General features: G+C 47.1%; 2 protein-coding genes across 6 annotated transcripts; one reads left to right on the top strand and one right to left on the bottom strand.

The window, feature by feature from the left end:
• Positions 1-1,663: 1,663 nt before the first annotated feature.
• On the top strand, positions 1,664-8,105 carry taf8 (TAF8 RNA polymerase II, TATA box binding protein (TBP)-associated factor). Its single transcript, XM_088640671.1, has 8 exons — positions 1,664-1,797; positions 3,959-4,118; positions 4,563-4,661; positions 5,347-5,409; positions 5,767-5,891; positions 6,177-6,324; positions 6,710-6,852; positions 7,094-8,105. Exons 1-8 carry the CDS (start codon positions 1,750-1,752, stop codon positions 7,232-7,234), a joined length of 927 nt encoding a protein of 308 aa, XP_088496797.1. The 5' UTR covers positions 1,664-1,749; the 3' UTR covers positions 7,235-8,105.
• A 161-nt stretch (positions 8,106-8,266) lies between these two features.
• LOC148658903 (ciliary microtubule-associated protein 3) lies at positions 8,267-15,910 on the bottom strand. Of its 5 annotated transcripts, XM_088640675.1 has the most exons (8): positions 15,777-15,910; positions 12,391-12,468; positions 12,098-12,284; positions 11,427-11,569; positions 11,045-11,143; positions 10,320-10,453; positions 8,949-9,066; positions 8,267-8,665 (listed from the first exon to the last, which is right to left on the bottom strand). In XM_088640675.1, the coding sequence occupies exons 3-8, from the start codon at positions 12,114-12,116 to the stop codon at positions 8,597-8,599; spliced, it is 582 nt and encodes a 193-aa protein (XP_088496801.1). In that variant the 5' UTR covers positions 12,117-12,284; positions 12,391-12,468; positions 15,777-15,910; the 3' UTR covers positions 8,267-8,596. The 5 variants fall into 5 exon arrangements, with proteins under 5 accessions (XP_088496801.1, XP_088496802.1, XP_088496800.1 ...); XM_088640676.1 differs by lacking the exon at positions 12,391-12,468 and having other exon boundaries at positions 15,777-15,898; XM_088640674.1 differs by lacking the exon at positions 15,777-15,910 and having other exon boundaries at positions 12,391-14,191.
• Positions 15,911-15,931: the final 21 nt, after the last annotated feature.

The following is a 15,931-nucleotide window of genomic DNA, read 5'->3' on the forward strand; positions in this document are numbered from 1 at the left end:
AGTGAAAGAGATGGTCATGCAAAAGCAAATGTACATCTGAAGCCCTGTAGCTCTGAAATTCTCTCTATTCTTCCAACCAATCTGCTGAGTCAGGGTGGAGTGGCGATGCCCAGGCTGCTGAGTCAGGGTGCAGTGGGGATTCCCAGGCTGCTGAGTTGGGGAGCAATGGGGATGCCCCCTGCGGCTCCATGCAAATTCACCCTGACCACACAGCCTGTCTTTTCCTTCTTTCAGTTTCTTTACTGCAATACGGGTGAAGAAGCGAATAGAAATACTGCTCTCCAAAACTTTTTTAAGAGTGAAGCTTTATACTCATTACATGTGCATCTCTTTGCATCTTGGGCTTTATCACTCCAGCAGAAGGGAGTTGAGATGCCCTCCAGCACACTCCAGCACGCGCACACCCAAGCGGGATGGTGTGAGATAGCATGGACTCACTCCAGCCCAAGTGTGAGACAGCAAACACACAATCCAGCACCACAGAGTGAGACAGCTCGCACACACTCCAGCGTGAGGGTGGGAGACAGCACGCACACACTCCAGCGTGAGGGTGGGAGACAGCATCCTCTTGCTCTTCCACGGCTCCATCAGTGAAAATGAAGAACGTTTTTTACAGAGCAGCTCTATATGTTAGTGTTTATTTCTTATATTTGCTATTTGATTACCTTTGACAAGGTAAAAATTCAGTAGCAGAAAACCTGTTATGCAGCTCTTTCACATCAGTCGCCTACCGAATGATGGAACATGCTGTAGCAGAACTGGGCCCTACAGCACTTACCAAAGCGAGCAGCTTGCTGTACAGCTTCTCTCTGTGCTGTAAACCCGTCTGTGTGCATGGAGAGGCATTGCTGAGTCAGAGAGCGACAGAGCAGCTCCGTACGGCGGCCTGTGACACTGACAGACATACTGCGCCACTGCGCTTCCTGGCACCAGCCTGACCCCAGCTGAGCACCTGAGTGCGAAACCACACTGAGCACGCTCACTCTCGCACCCATGCCGCTGGCAGACCGCACAGGCTTCCTCTCTGAGCGTGTCGGCAGCAACCGCATCGCAGACCTTTTTATATTCATCTTCTCAGCTTTGCAATTGAAATGTGTTCTCAGTGTCAAGGCAGATGTGTTGATATGCGTTATAAACTATTTTGTCATGTTATGAGCTGCATGGTCTTTTCTGTGTTTATATGGCCTCTACATATTTTCCATCTTCTAGCATCTATTAACTTTGAAACCTGAAGTCATAACTGATGTCTCCAGAAGCTCATGTTTGATTCCAGCCAGAGCCACCTATAAGTGTGGAGTTTGCATCATCCAGGTTAATGCTGCACAGTGGTGTTGTTGGGTATAGTCCCCATTACCTGTAAAGCACTTTGAATGGAGTGTCCAGAAAAAGCGCTATATAAGTTTATTATTATTATTATTATTATTATTATTATTATTATTATTATTATTATCATATCCCTGTGTGCTCTTTACACCTCTTGCACGAGTGTGATCTTAAGGACATGCACGTCATGTGTCATTGGAAATGCTGAATTGAGCCACTGGAGTGTCTGCCCCATACAGGAAACAAGCAGGTCTCTCCACGTCAATAACCCTTTCATTCTTACGGGATACGAGACCGACAGGTACTTCCACCTACGTGTTTTATTTAGATTCGCAAGGATTAGGGCTGCTTTCACAAGGGAATAAACTTCTCCCAGCCTCCCTTTCGACAGCCGTGCATGCGCACTGTGGCCAGTCTGGCCTGAAGATGGCGGATCCTAATGTTGTGGGCAGTGGATCGTTGGGCTCCGTGACGGTAAGTATAATAAATTATGCTAGTAGGACTTCATTTAAAAAGAAAAATCGTGAGAAATGCTTGTTATATGTGAGCCTGGACCGTTTACACTACAGCGTGGAATCGCTTTGCTCTGGACGGGGAGCTTAGCTCAGCGCTCGCGCGCTGGGTCGCCGTTGTTAGCATTTCTGTATGTCCCACCTACTAGCTGCGGTGATTGGCGGAGGCATGGAAAGCTTCTCACTCATTGGCTGCTTTTTGTAAGATTCGTTTCCAACGCTGCTAGAAATGTAAAAAAAAAAGTTTGTGAAAATGAAACATAGAACCGTACTTTTTTTGTGGGAATACAAGTAAAATTTGTATGCAGTAATGCAACAGTACTTTTGCTAGCCTGAACATGTAATTGTATGAGATATCCCAGGGTTAAAGCGGAAATACGATTTCAAATGAGAATCTATTTGATTGTCCACATACAGTGGAAAATTTCCGTTGGCCTCAGTGAAACAATAATAATCAAAACACTGTATTAACAGAGTACATTCCGTGGATTTTACAGATGTGCACAGTGTTATAATACATGACAAAAACATAAGATTCAAGCTGCAGGCATGTACTGTACATGCTGTCAATGCAATGCTGTGATGGGATTAATGAGATTTAAAAGAGTAAGAGCACTCAGAATGAATGACTTAAATGTGTTTTGATACTCTAGAATGTCTTCCAAATGCTAATTTTTCAAATTGTAAATGTAGTGGATCTGAGGTATCATTTACTATTAACATTGCTTTCCTGTAAACACTTCTGGTATACATGTGGTTCAGCGTGGACTGTTTCTGACCATTGATTTTGCTGCCCATGTTTATAATCCTGTTTATTAACAAGTGGGGATGATACAAGAGAGCACACTCTACCAGCTCTAGAGCGAGTCTGTTTACAGAAGAGCTCCTGAACCTTCTCATGAGAAGTCGGGGCCTTTTTAAAAACATACGCTGTGCTGTCTGAGAGGTTTAGTTTATCAACAATGTATGTACCCAGATATTTAAAATAAGGGTCAGTCTCCACATGCTGGCCATTTAAGTGTGGATGGCAGGATTCTTCCGGAGTGTAGCATTTTGCAATTTAGAATTGCAAGTTAATAATAATTAATAATAATTGCTTACACTTATATAGCGCTTTTCTGGACACTCCACTCAAAGCACTTTACAGGTAAGGGGGACTCCCCTCCACCACCACCAATGTGCAGCATCCACCTGGATGATGTGACGGCAGCCATAGTGCGCCAGAACGCTCACCACACATCAGCTATCAGTGGGGAGGAGAGCAGAGTAATGAAGCCAATTCATAGATGGGGATTATTAGGAGGCCATGATTGGTAAGGGCCAATGGGAAGTTTAGCCAGGACACCGGGGTTACCACCCCTACTCTTTTCGAGAAACGCCCTGGGATTTTTAATGACCACAGAGAGTCAGTACCTCGGTTTTACGTCTCATCCGAAGGACGGCTCCTGTTTACAGTATAGTGTCCCCGTCACTACACTGGGGCATTAGGACCCACATGGACTGCAGGGTGAGCGCCCCCTGCTGGCCCCACTAACAAGTTGTTTGATTGAAATTGAAATGGGAAAAAAACAGCTACATTAGAAGAAGATATTCTCATTTTTAAATCATTTCAAATGTCACTCAATTATTTTCATTGACAGAAAAACTAACTTTAAAAAGAAGAATATAAATTGGGTATAATTTTACTGAGATTATTGTTTCTTTCTGTTTGTGGATGTGGGAGATTTTTGTGTATTTACAGAGCATGTGAGTTTCTCTCAGAGGTGAATAAAATGGTCTCATGAGTTTGACCAGGGCCAGCCTGTACATCAGAGGACTTTGGCCAAAATAAAAACGGTTCCCAAGATTAGCACAGCCAGGGAGCAATAGGTGTGATTTCTTCTTCACCAGTGAGTCGCAGGTGAGCATGAGTGAAGCCAGCTGTGTGGAGGTGCGCAGGGCAGGTCTGTAGGTACACCTGGTAATCAGCCAGTGCCCTGGAGCAGCTGGGAGACTGGGAGCATGGTTATTGTACACTCCTGCTCCAAGTGGGGCGTTCGGCCTCAGACAGGGTGATGGAAGTAAAGCGTGCGGGATCAGTGTCCTCAGTCCAGTTTGTGAATGATCCCCATCTGTCTCCCCAGCGCTCCTCCGGGGGCAAGACCTCCACCAGCCCCGCGGAGAACTACTACCTCGCTCGGCGGCGCACCCTGCAGGTGGTGGTCAGCTCGCTGCTGACCGAGTCCGGGTTCGAAGCCGCAGAGAAGGCTGCTGTGGAGTCTTTGACGGAGATGATCCAGAGCTGTATGTAAATCAGGGAAACACCCTTCTGATTCTCCTTGTGCTTTTTACAACAAAACTCTTGTGGTTCTGTGTGAGGGAGCTGTTTATTTAAGCTCTGCACCCCAGGTCTGCCCAAGCATTGGGTTACATGCATTTCTATGAGAGCTTGTTCAAACCCTGAAAAACCCTAGCTAAAATTACAAGTAAAGAAAATAGTACCCCTGAAAGATTAATTTGTTCTGCTTCTGGTAAATTCAGATGTGCAATGAGGGACAAGGGAAAACATTTTTTAGTTTGTTTTTCATTCTTGCTTGAAATTCCTAGTTGCCTTTCTTTAGCAGGGTGTGAATGGGAATAGAGCTCTTCAGGATGAATGGTTGAAGAACGCTGGTGCCAGCGCTCTTCTTGGACTTTACTGCTGCAGGGGGAGCTGATGGGAGTGGCTCTCTCTCTGTCTCTGAGCAGATATCTCGGAAGTGGGCCGCTGTGCCAGGGCGTACTGCGAGCACACTGCCAGGACGCAGCCCACACTGTCGGATGTGGTGGTCACCCTGGTGGAAATGGGTAAGGCCCGGGGCAAGGGGACAGACGCAGGTCAGGGGGGTGTAGCGGTAGTGACAATGGTGTTGCTCACCTGAAGAGACCCGTTGGGGAGGGTGAGTGGCTCCAGATTGATTGCTGACTCCTCCCTGACACTTTGTTCTCTAGCCAGTGTGAACTGCCTGGTGTTTTAACACTGTGTGTCATGAAAACCATGTGAGCTCCTCTCCCTTACCTCAACAGTTTGGGTGAAAGGCGCTATATAAATGCAAGAAATTGAAATCTGGATGAATGCTGCAGTGCAAGGGTGTGCGAATTTACATATACTTCAGCCTTGTGCTCATGAGTAATTATCTGGGTCACAGTCAGTGGATCTGAGAAACACTGTGAATGTCAGGAGCAGGATTCTGAGTCAGTCTGGAACAAGCTGCCCAGCCATGTTGTTGAAGCCGGTGCCCTTGCTTCTTTCAAGAAACGTCTGGATGATCTGTGGATTAATTTGCTACTAACTGGCTAAGTGGGACAAATGGCCTCCTTTTATCTGTGACTTTTTTATGTTGTTCTCTTCTAATGGCTGTTTTTGAATGTTAGAATTCTATTAATGTTGGTCATTTTGCACCTGACTGTGTGAAAGTTCAGTTTCAGAAGGCTGTCGAAAAATCTGAACCTTGAGGCTGACCTGTCCTTTATCTGCGTTCTTATGCCACAGGCTTCAACGTGGACACGCTGCCCATCTACGCCAAGCGGTCGCAGAGGATGGTCATCACTGCACGTGAGTGCCTGGGGGCGAGAGGGCGGGCCAGGGGAGACCAGGAGCGCCCAGTCAAGATAGTAATCGCCTGGCGTGAGGCGAACTAAACCACATTGCGGAGAGCTTGGGCATTTCCTTTGCTGGGTGCTTAATTCAGTTACACCAAAAACATTTTGTTGGTTCTGATGTTATTGTACACGCACACTGAAAGTTGTAGAGTTCATACCTATCATCTTTGCAAAAAAAAATAAGGTTTTCCAGCCCCTCAGCAATGCAGAGTCTTAATCTTTCGTTTTCTGTTGTGTTCCTACTCCAGTCTCGTGTTATTTTGGCTTTTGCTGTGCATTAATGCGTGGCCTTCTTCTTTCGTCTTGGCAGCTCCTGTGACGAATCCTCCGGTCATCCCCAAGGCGCTGACAGCCGGGCAGAAACGTTTGCATCCGTGCCACATCCCCGGCTACTTCCCTGACTTCCCCGACCCCCATACTTACATCAAGACACCGGTGAGTTCCTGGGCCAGAGCACACCGGCACAAGGCAATGCAGACCAGATGCGTTTGCTGAGAGAGAGGTCCCAGGTTGTCATCCTGAAAAGTTCACACTTCATTTCACACTCACAAGTGCAGGAATCCCAGTAACACTAACCTACCTCCGGGGGTTTCGGAAGCTGATGAGCAGAGTTCTGTAAAACCTGGGGTGGTGGCGAGTGTGGGGGATCCGGACTCTCGTTCCTGTCCTCTCCTGTGTGTGTAACAGCGTTGTTGCTCTTTCTGTCTTGCATGCCTGCAGACTTTCCGGGAGCCGGTGTCGGATTACCAGGTGGTACGGGAGAAGGCAGCATCACAGCGTCGGGATGTGGAACGTGCTCTCACGCGCTTCATGGCCAAGACCGGAGAGACGCAGAGCCTCTTCAAGGATGACATTTCCACCTTCCCCTGTAAGTGCCTACCGTAGTTCCAAGGATATCATCAATGGCAGCCTCACTGCTCCTGGTTTTAAGCTGCTGGGTCTGTTCAAGTTATAGGATCTGCGCACTTTTCTTTTAAGTGAGCATCTATGTGAACATGCATGTTTATATGTAGAATAAATACCCTAAGGCCTTGATTGATATTGTTCTTATTCAATTTGAGATGCTATACTTAGACACATTCAGCACCTGCTGTTGATGTGAATATGTACTGTAAACGTCTGTATAGAGTGTATCACGCTGATAGACAAGTAGGGGTCTTTCTTCAGTTACTGTGGTCAGGGCAAGAAGTCCACCTCCCTGTGTGTTAATCTGTGCTATGGAGTGGTAATGCCACCTCTCTCCCTCGGTGTAGTGATCGCTGCCCGGCCCAGCTCCATCCCCTACCTGAATGCCCTGCTCCCCTCCGAACTGGAGCTGCAGCAGCTGGAAGAGACAGACTCCTCCGAACAGGATGAGCAGACGGACAACGAGAACGCCTCCGTCAATATCAGCAACGTGAGTGTCTGTGCCAGTTTGCATTTCATACATGTCCTACGTGTCCACTATCTGCACTTCAAGGCTACGCAGTGTTAAGTGACAGGACCCGCAAAAAAATAACAGTATCCAGAAGTCTTTGCAGAAATGTAATTCTCTAAAAACATCCAAGTCATTCTTTATGTATATTATAACTGTTGCATTAACAGAACGCTAAAAGATTCCTTTGTTTTAAACTCCCGTTTAAACTTTTCTGCGACAGGACGAGTCAGGGGCAGACAAGGAAAACTCAGTGCTGCCACAGGGAGGCGCTCTGCCCACGGTGAAGGCTAGTGAGGAGAATGTGATCGACAACCCTTACCTGCGACCCGTGAAGAAGCCAAAAGTGCGGAGAAAGAAGTAAGGCCAGGCACGAAACTGAGAGCCAGAGACCTCGACAGCACTCCTGCCGCAGGGCCCGCTGAGCCAAGGACAGGGAGCAGTGGGGTGAGAGGCAGCACTTCGCCCATCCCCAGTCCTGGTGTTAGGAAACAACCTCCATCATGTTGTGTTACTGAAGAAGGGTTAAACATGCCCCCAGAAATAATTGATAAAACCCTTTTTTATCTAAATAAAGCACATCACTCATTTGTAGCCCCTTTAAAAAGAAACGGAACTCAGGTTTCAGTAATTTTGGTTTTGCACATGAAATGCTACTGAGGAAACCCCTGGGGAGCAGCCCGGCATTCTTTCTCAGAGCTTTAACTTAGTGGTGTGTCCTCACAGCACACGGGTGTCCCTCGGCGCCGAAGCTTACAAGGCACAGCTTTTTCCATCAGCAACAGTTCTTGCAGTGCTGCTGCAGTTGTATTTTTATTCAACTGCTGTGTGATGGCATTTGGGTTTGAATTCTCCTTGGCGGTGTCTTGGCGTGTTTTTGCGGAGAACCCTGGTCGCGAATAGTGGTGGGAGTTGGGAGAGAGGACTGTGCTGTGCCGCCACGTTTGTGTGAATTTAGAAAACAAGGGCGGCGGTGCCCCGCTCGGGATCAGGGCGAGATGTGCAGTTTCACTTCTTTGTAACTACAGGAGGAAACAGGCAGCCACTTTCATCACTTACATGGAACAGTTTGGCCCAGTTGTGAAGCTCTCAAGCTTCTTGTTTCTGCCAAAATCTTAACTTGTGTTAAGTTTTGTCTTTTCAGAGCTGTGTAAATATATATTTCTTGTTTATTTTTTCTGATTTGAAAATGTCTTTTTTGTAATTTGATTAAAAAGCTAAATATTTGTACAAAAGTTTTATTACTTACATTTACTCACAGTTCTAAGCATTAGCCACAATTTGCGGTGTGTATGCACTGGGAACACTGTGTGTTAAAAGGGATCAAAGGGTAAGAAAATTAAAAAGTACTGGAGAGCTCTTCATTACAGGAGTCTCACTGCACAATGATGACAAATGCAAATTAATCTAAAATTTATTAGGTCCCTTTAAGCAAAAAACAACTGTGAAATAAGACATGTTAAGAGGTGTTAGAAAGAAGGGAAGCAGATGCCTGGAGACATAGGTGGAGGCTGGACATCATGTGAGCTGATCAGCATGCAGAGTGTGGTGGGACTGATCGGGAGGCGTCAGTCCATTGGCAATATATTACACAGGAGACTGGAGGGAAATGCGAAAGAAATGGCAATACCGGATCTGTCTTCCCTGTGCACATGTATATAATGTTCCACACTCTGTGATCTGAGCGAGTGACAGACGGTGCTGACCACAGCCCAGGCACACAGGCTCAGCTATAGAACAGGCTGAAGTAAGCAATCCTATTCCTGCGTTTTTGGAATTCTTTGTCACAGAGAAGCTAGAAGAAAAAGACAAAGTATGTACTGTAAGTAGTATGCAGAGCACCTCTTTTACTTCATAATGACAAAGGGTAAAGAACAATGATTAAATATAATAATCTTTATCAGTGATGGCCCAGAATGCATTTGATGTTCTGTTTCCTGGAATATACTTTAAATATAAATGGTAAACATTACTTGACAAACATCCATTCATCCATTTGCTTAATGGACTCTTAATTGTAACTATACCAAATTACATAGCCCTGGTCTCTTACGTCTGGCACTGTGATAGACACTCACCTCTGTCCTCAGGGACCTTTTCTCCAGGGATGGCACTTGATTCCAGTCTGGGGAGCCAAACTTCATTGGCCAGGACACCTTCCTGTTCTGAGCAGTATCATGAGCATAAGCTCCTGGTCTGGACCAATCAGAAAGAAAGAAAGTGCCCTTTAGTACTATATTTATCTTCAAACTATCGCAGCCTCTGATTCTGCCCTGCAATATTCCCTCTAACTGAATGCTTTCTTACATAGGTGTAGCACTTACTCTTCATCCCAAATGATCCCGAAGCACTCTACCAATGGGATACAACCCACTTTATCCACCCCCAAAATGTAGTCCCCGCCAGTGAAAAACTGCTGCACTGATGAAATAAGGGGAAACTTTTAGATTGAACAACTCACAAATGGAATTTAATTAGGTGTACAGCACGGGGGGTACGAATGGTTACAAACAGTGCCATGGGATCTTTAAAGACCAAGTATTTAGGATCTCATTTTAATGTCTCATCGAAAGGACAGCAGCTTGTCCCCGTCACCATACTGGGACATTAGATTGAAAACTGTCCAGAGGGAACACAGCTCTCTTGCTAGTCCACCAATATCACTTACAGCTGCAACTATAAAAAAAAAGAGCAGAGCGGTTGCACTGCGGCTAAGGATCTGCGCCTGTGGCTAAAAGGTTGCTGGTTCATATCCTGCAGCCGGCATAGGAATCCTACTCCATTGGGCTTCTGAGCAAGGCCCTTAACCCCAACTACTCCAAAGGCGCTGTACAATGGCTGACCCTGCGCTCTGACCCCAAGCTTCTCTCTGTCTGTGTGTCTCATGAAGAGCAAGCTGGGTTATGTGAAAAGACAAATTCCTAATGCAAGAAATTGTATATAGCAAATAAAGTGATCTTATCTTATCTTAACCTGTTTCCTTTAGAGGTCTTGTATTCCACTACTAACCAGGGCCGGCCTTGCTCAGCCCCTAAAATCCAGCAACATCAGGCTACAAGAATGTAATGGTGCTGTTAAGTGATTTTAATCGGCAAAAGGGGAGTTCTTAAAGTAGGTTTCAGAAAAACTTGTCAAAGTACCACGTCACTGTGTTGTATTAAGAAAAGGAAATAAAATGTAGAAATGTAGCATAGTGATTTATCAGTAGACTCCTTTCACAACAGGTGCAACCGTGAGTCTTATCTAGTATAAGCAAACAAAAGGCACTTGAAACTGTATTACAGTTACCTTATTTTGAGTACATGTGTTCTAACATACCCTATACGTGTATTAAAAAAACATTGCGTATTCTACGTCTTCCTTTCAGCAGGCTGTTTTCCAGTGAGAGACTCCTGGTGTGTGTGGCCCAGAGCAGCGAGAGCTCTGCAAAGGCTGTGCTGCCGTCTTACCCAGGATGGGAGTCGCACAGGGCATGCCAACTCTGGAATCTTTGTGCGCTAGAGCAGAAGGGCGCAGCACTGGGCAGGAGGGGGCGCTGGTGGGTCCAGTCTTTCTGGTAATGCTGTGGTGACGGAGTCACAGCCTGGCCACAGAGAAACAATACCAACATGTATTTAACTCGGCACAATGACACCGGGGTTGAAGAGGCTTTGCTACAGCCTGATGAACTCGGCACCAGGGTGGCCCAGCTGTTGGTTCATTTTCACTTGTAGAAGGGAACCACAGCTCAGTTTGAGGAAGGAAATGTGAAGGGTGTATCAGTATGTTGAAGGGTATCATAAATGAGAAGTTAACCGCTTTATCTAATACAAGGTCAAAGGGGAGCTGGAGCTTATTTCAGCACACATAATCATACCAGGGCCAATTTACCCAGAAGCTAATTAACCAACCAGTATGTCTTTGGACTGTGAGAGGAAACCCATGTGAATATGAGGGGATATACAAACTCAACACAGACAGCACCCCAGGACTGGAATTGAACTCAGGGCTCCAGCGCTGCAAGGCGGCAGTGCTAACCACTGAGCCCTCCACCCACATATCCGTTTATTTTAATCTATTCCAGATCTATAATTATTCAAGTGTTTGTTTCTAATATTGATGTACTGGATCTAGAAGATAATTCATGACCGTAAAGGCAAGAGCACCCCCCCTGCTCAGCCTGAGGCTGTGGTACCTGTGCAGTGGGCAGGAGGCGGGGGGCAGTCCGTGCAGCCAGGGTGTACCCCTTCCTGCTCTCCGGTTTCCTTTCCAGCTCATAGACGATGGTGCCCACCTTCAGACAAGAGAAAGAGGCAGGGTGACAGTGAGGCAGGAGCAGGGAAAACACTGCCTTTATTACATTTCCTCTCGGCATTAACAGGCTGTTAGAGATGTGTGCAAAAAGACGGATGACGTGTCTGTGAAAGCTGGCCAGCTATGCCGAGGTGCCACCATCACCACGTCTTGCTGCCCCTGGTGCAGAGGGGTGCCCGGGGGGAGTCACGGGGAGGGTGCCGTTCTGTCGTGTGTTTGTCCGGGGGGAGCCCTTGCCCGGCCCGGCCCGCCCAGCGACTCACGGTGTGGTTGTCGTAGCAGCCGGGGCCGAGGTGCGAGCCCCCCCGCAGGGGCGCCAGCTCGTTGCCCAGCCGATCGGGAGCGCAGTGGGACGGGAACAGCTTGCGCTCCTGGGAACTTCCGAAACACACATTCCTCAGGGGCGCTGAGACGGAGAAGCCCATTAATACTGTTGCCATCAATTCAGGTATAAAGGTATGACTGCAGACTTTCTGCGCATGTGTACATGTATGATGATGATGATGATGAATGATGTCACGGTAGCCATAGTGTGCCAGTCCGCTCACCACACACCAGCTATCAGTGGGGAGGAGAACAGAGGGATGAAGCCAGTTCATAGATGGGGATTATTAGGAGGCCATGGTTGCTAAAAGCCAGGTGGAAATTTGGTCAGGACACCAGGGTAACACCCCTACTCTTTTTGCTTTACTGGGGCATTAGGACCCACACAGACTGCAGGGTGAGTGCTCCTTTCTGATCCCACTAGCACCTCTTCCAGCAGTAACCTGGAGGTCTCCCATCCTGCTTACTGCTTAGCTTCAGCTGCTTCATCTGCCTGTTTATACCGTGTTTCTAAAGTGCCCGAGGAATACTATATTTGTATTATTCTTCACAAAATTCTGTTTTACAAATGCAGGAAAGTGAAGGGAAATATCGGTGTCTCAGTACTTACCCATCTCCGGAGCAGCCATGTGGCCCAACTCGGTAAGCGAGAGGGAATGTTTACCTCAGGTTGCCGTAGAGACGACGTACTGTGACGGTCGACCTTCACGAGTCCTTCCACTAGCGTTCGTTATGACGTCACTGCGCCAATGCTACTGCATGAATTCGACCGCGTCTTGAGGTCCAGCAGTGAATAGCTAATATAAAACGCAGATTTGTTCTAAGAATGACTTCTAAAAATTTTTGTTTCTTACAGTTTTACATCTTTTGTGTGGAAGTATGCGGATATATCTGCATTTGTACCTGATTAAAAAGCGTTCGTTGTCATTTTTGATTGAAAGACTTTCCGAAATTCAGTCCATTTTGACGGTTCTGTAAGGGCTAAGGAAAGAATAAAACAGTAGCACTTAAACACCAGGGGGCGCCATCCCCTCGTGTACGATAGATGTTCACGTCGCGGGAGTCAGCAGGCCAGCGCGTCCCAGACCTCAGCATTGTTTAACTGTTGCTGCTCAGAACAGAGAAAGCTCAGCACAGTTGACCGTTGCTCGGTTTAAAGCAGTTGCCTTGGTTTTCATAACCCTGATCAAATGAAAGGGCCTTACCCCATCAAACACACAAGCTCAACACCACCTTGCCTCCTGGGCTTTGTAGGCTTCTTGCTTTGTGTTTGCATGCACTTTGTTTTACAAGGAGGTGAATTGTAATTCTGTGATTTGAATTACTCGGCATGCTCCACCCAGACTCTCATTAATGTGAGACACAGAGCACAGCATAGCTCAGGCCTGGTGCACATTAAGGATGTGTGGTCTAGGGTTCGAGTAGAGGGGAGCTTTCAGGCTAAAATGTGGTGTTTCACAATGTGGGCGTTTCGACAAGGATGGATGTCCTATGGCTCTGATTCCTCATTCCTGTTGATCTCCGATTTCTCAAGGGAAACACACCTGGCACATATCTGCACATTTCAAAGGGAACGGCACAGGGGCAGAATAATGGTCTTTCAATTTCAAGGTGTACTGAATTTCTGCGGAGGCCTAAAAACACAATCCAAAGTGGGAATTATGTAACAAGGTTCCCCATTGTCACCTCTCCCCTCTGCGCTGTGCTGCCCTACTCCCACCACCTCGTTTCCTGTAATTTCCTCTTTCTGTCAAAGCACTAGGTGTTACTCCACTGCCCTCCAGCCTCAAGCAGAAGAGGCCCAGGAATTGCCTCATTGTCTGGCCGAGTTCCTGCAATGTGACCCCTCTCCACGCACTAGCACGGGTGGGATAGTTCATCCTGAGGCCCCGGGGGCATGATGTCATCGGATAGGCCCAGACGCCCCCTCAGAGTCGTCATGCAGAGAACCGTGCGCACACAGGCAGAAAAAGACCTGGTCACGCCGAGAAGGCTGCATAGTGTCACACAAACCAGCAGTGGCATCTGCGTGATTGCTGTGGATTGCTGTCCTGCTCTTGCTTAACGAGATTCGTTCCTTTATCAGGATGAGTTGATCTGTACACAGTAGGTATGCCACACTGTTCACCAGAACCTCCAGATAGAAGAAATCAGGCACTACGGGTTTCAGAATGGCCTTCTGTACACTCCAATCTGCACCTAATTTAACAAGTCATCACAACCCAGCTCTTAGTTAATTAAAACAATTACTGTCACAGCTGGTCAGCTGGTCATAACTGTGCAGCTGGAATGAGCCTCCACAGGACCAGGGCTGCAGATCAGCGTCCTGATCAATACACAACCCCAGCAGTTCACACCCTCCCACTGCTGCACCAGGGCCTGAGGGAGGGAAAGGACATTTTCACTGGCCTTGGTACGTGTTGCTCTATCAGGCTGCTTTGCCAGGATGTGTCTTAACCTGAGATCTACTTATGTGATAGTAGATTGCACCAATAAGTTGTTTAGAAAGCCTTTTCCCTCCTCCTAGCTGATCTTTTACCTCCTTGTTTCTCATCAAGAGTGTTTCCTTCGCGGCAGGACGTTGGCGAGTAGAGCACACTAGCGCTGCCAACAGGCTAGAGCGGCTGGCTTAGCCAAGGAAGCTAAAAACATAGCCCCAGTCGCATTCCTCAGGCCTGCAGGGCAACGATCGTCACCGCCCAGGCTTCTCGCTGGCTGCTGGCGGGGGGGGCGCCCAGCTCTGCTGCCCGGCTGAAATCCCGCCGAGCTGACAAAGGAGGGGGGGGGTGGTCAGGGGTCGAGCGGCTCAGGGCGAGCCATGGTGCAGTCTGCGGGCCCAGGTGTCTGAGCTGTCTGAGAGCGCTGGCGTGTGTGAGTAAGAGCTGAAGAGCTGTGCGTCTGAATACCTCGCCAGCTAGGTCAGCGCGCGTGCCAGCCCAGGCAGCTCCTCACCTGCGCGGGTTTACCACAGAAATGCTTTGCTCGTTCCCTACGGTTTATATCTGCCTTTCCAGGACGACGCACTCCAGAGCGAGGGCGGCCAAAAAGAGCAGTAAAAAGGTTTTAACTGACTGGATTTTTACGTGCAGCATGAAAATCACGTTCTGTTGGATGTTCGCGATGTGGTGTCTCTTCCACGCACTCAGCTCTGCCGTGTCGCGGCAACCTCGAGCCTGTGTCGCAGCGCCGAGGGAGCGCAAGCCCCGAGAGACTGCCTCGGGGGCTCGGTTCCGTTCCGCTCCCGGCTGCTCGCTCGCGAGCAAAGGCGATTTGGAGAATGTTCACGTCAGTGACTTCCTGCTCTTCCTTGAACCGCACTGCCCAGCTCGCCTTCATACTCAACTGAGCTAAAGGTGTTTATTTTTAATGAGACAAGTTTGTTAATGTTTTTCATACTGCTATGAAACCCAGCTTGACACTTCTTAAATCCAACAAACCTGCGAGGATAGTTTTTAGGTCACTAGCAATGGCACTGCGCCGTCCTACAGACTCGTGCAGAAGCGCAAGAGCAAACAATAATAATTAAATAATAATTAATAATAATTGCTTTCACTTATATAGCGCTTTTCTGGACACTCCACTCAGAGCGCTTTACAGGTAACAGGTGATTACAGGGACTCCCCTCCACCACCACCAAATGACCAAATGACTGCTAAATAGCCAACCTGCAGTTCCTTCAGCAAATCACCCGTAATGGCTACACGGACATACAGTTTTCACTGTATTCGGCATACTGCACTACTTGGACATAATGTATTGCACCCTGGACACATCGCAGCTCTATTTATATTGAGCTCTGTCTGAGTTTATTTTATTTAATTTCTATTGTACTATTATGTATTATTATGTAACCTTATTTTGTAACTTTGATTTTGTGATTTTTACCGCCCCCGGTGAGCTCGCAGAAAATACATTTCATTGCCAGCCACTACTGCTGCACGCAAATGTTGAGCATTTAATAAACTTTGTAATTTACAGCGATTTTTTTCAGATCCGAGCTCGTTTTTTTTAACACAGATGGTTAAACCATTAATATCCGTTGTCACTGATTTTCGATTAAACATAAAATGTGGTTTTGAGTATGATAATTAAACATCAGTAATAACCAACACCGAGGACGGATTTATTAATGATCAAGTCCAAATCCACAAGACCGCCAATAGAAAAACCGAGGTTTCAGCGCATTCCAAGAACACGGCCCAACAAGTAAGACACGTGGTGTGAGCTGGCCAATCACAGCGTTCCGCAGCAACGACTACTGAATTATTCATGAGGGGGCGGGGACTTACCTGCCAGGTTGCTATAGTTCGCTGAACCACAAGTGAGTAACTTAGTAGAGTACAGTGAAGCCTTGCGAAATGTTGTTCTTGTGAAGAATAGATTTTAGCGCTTAAAGTTCAGTCATTCATTTCAGTTATTCTTTTAATTTAATATTTATTAACGG

Source organism: Lepisosteus platostomus, chromosome 7 (assembly GCF_059453375.1).
Source record: "Lepisosteus platostomus isolate fLepPlt1 chromosome 7, fLepPlt1.hap1, whole genome shotgun sequence".
Lineage (NCBI taxonomy): Eukaryota > Metazoa > Chordata > Actinopteri > Semionotiformes > Lepisosteidae > Lepisosteus > Lepisosteus platostomus.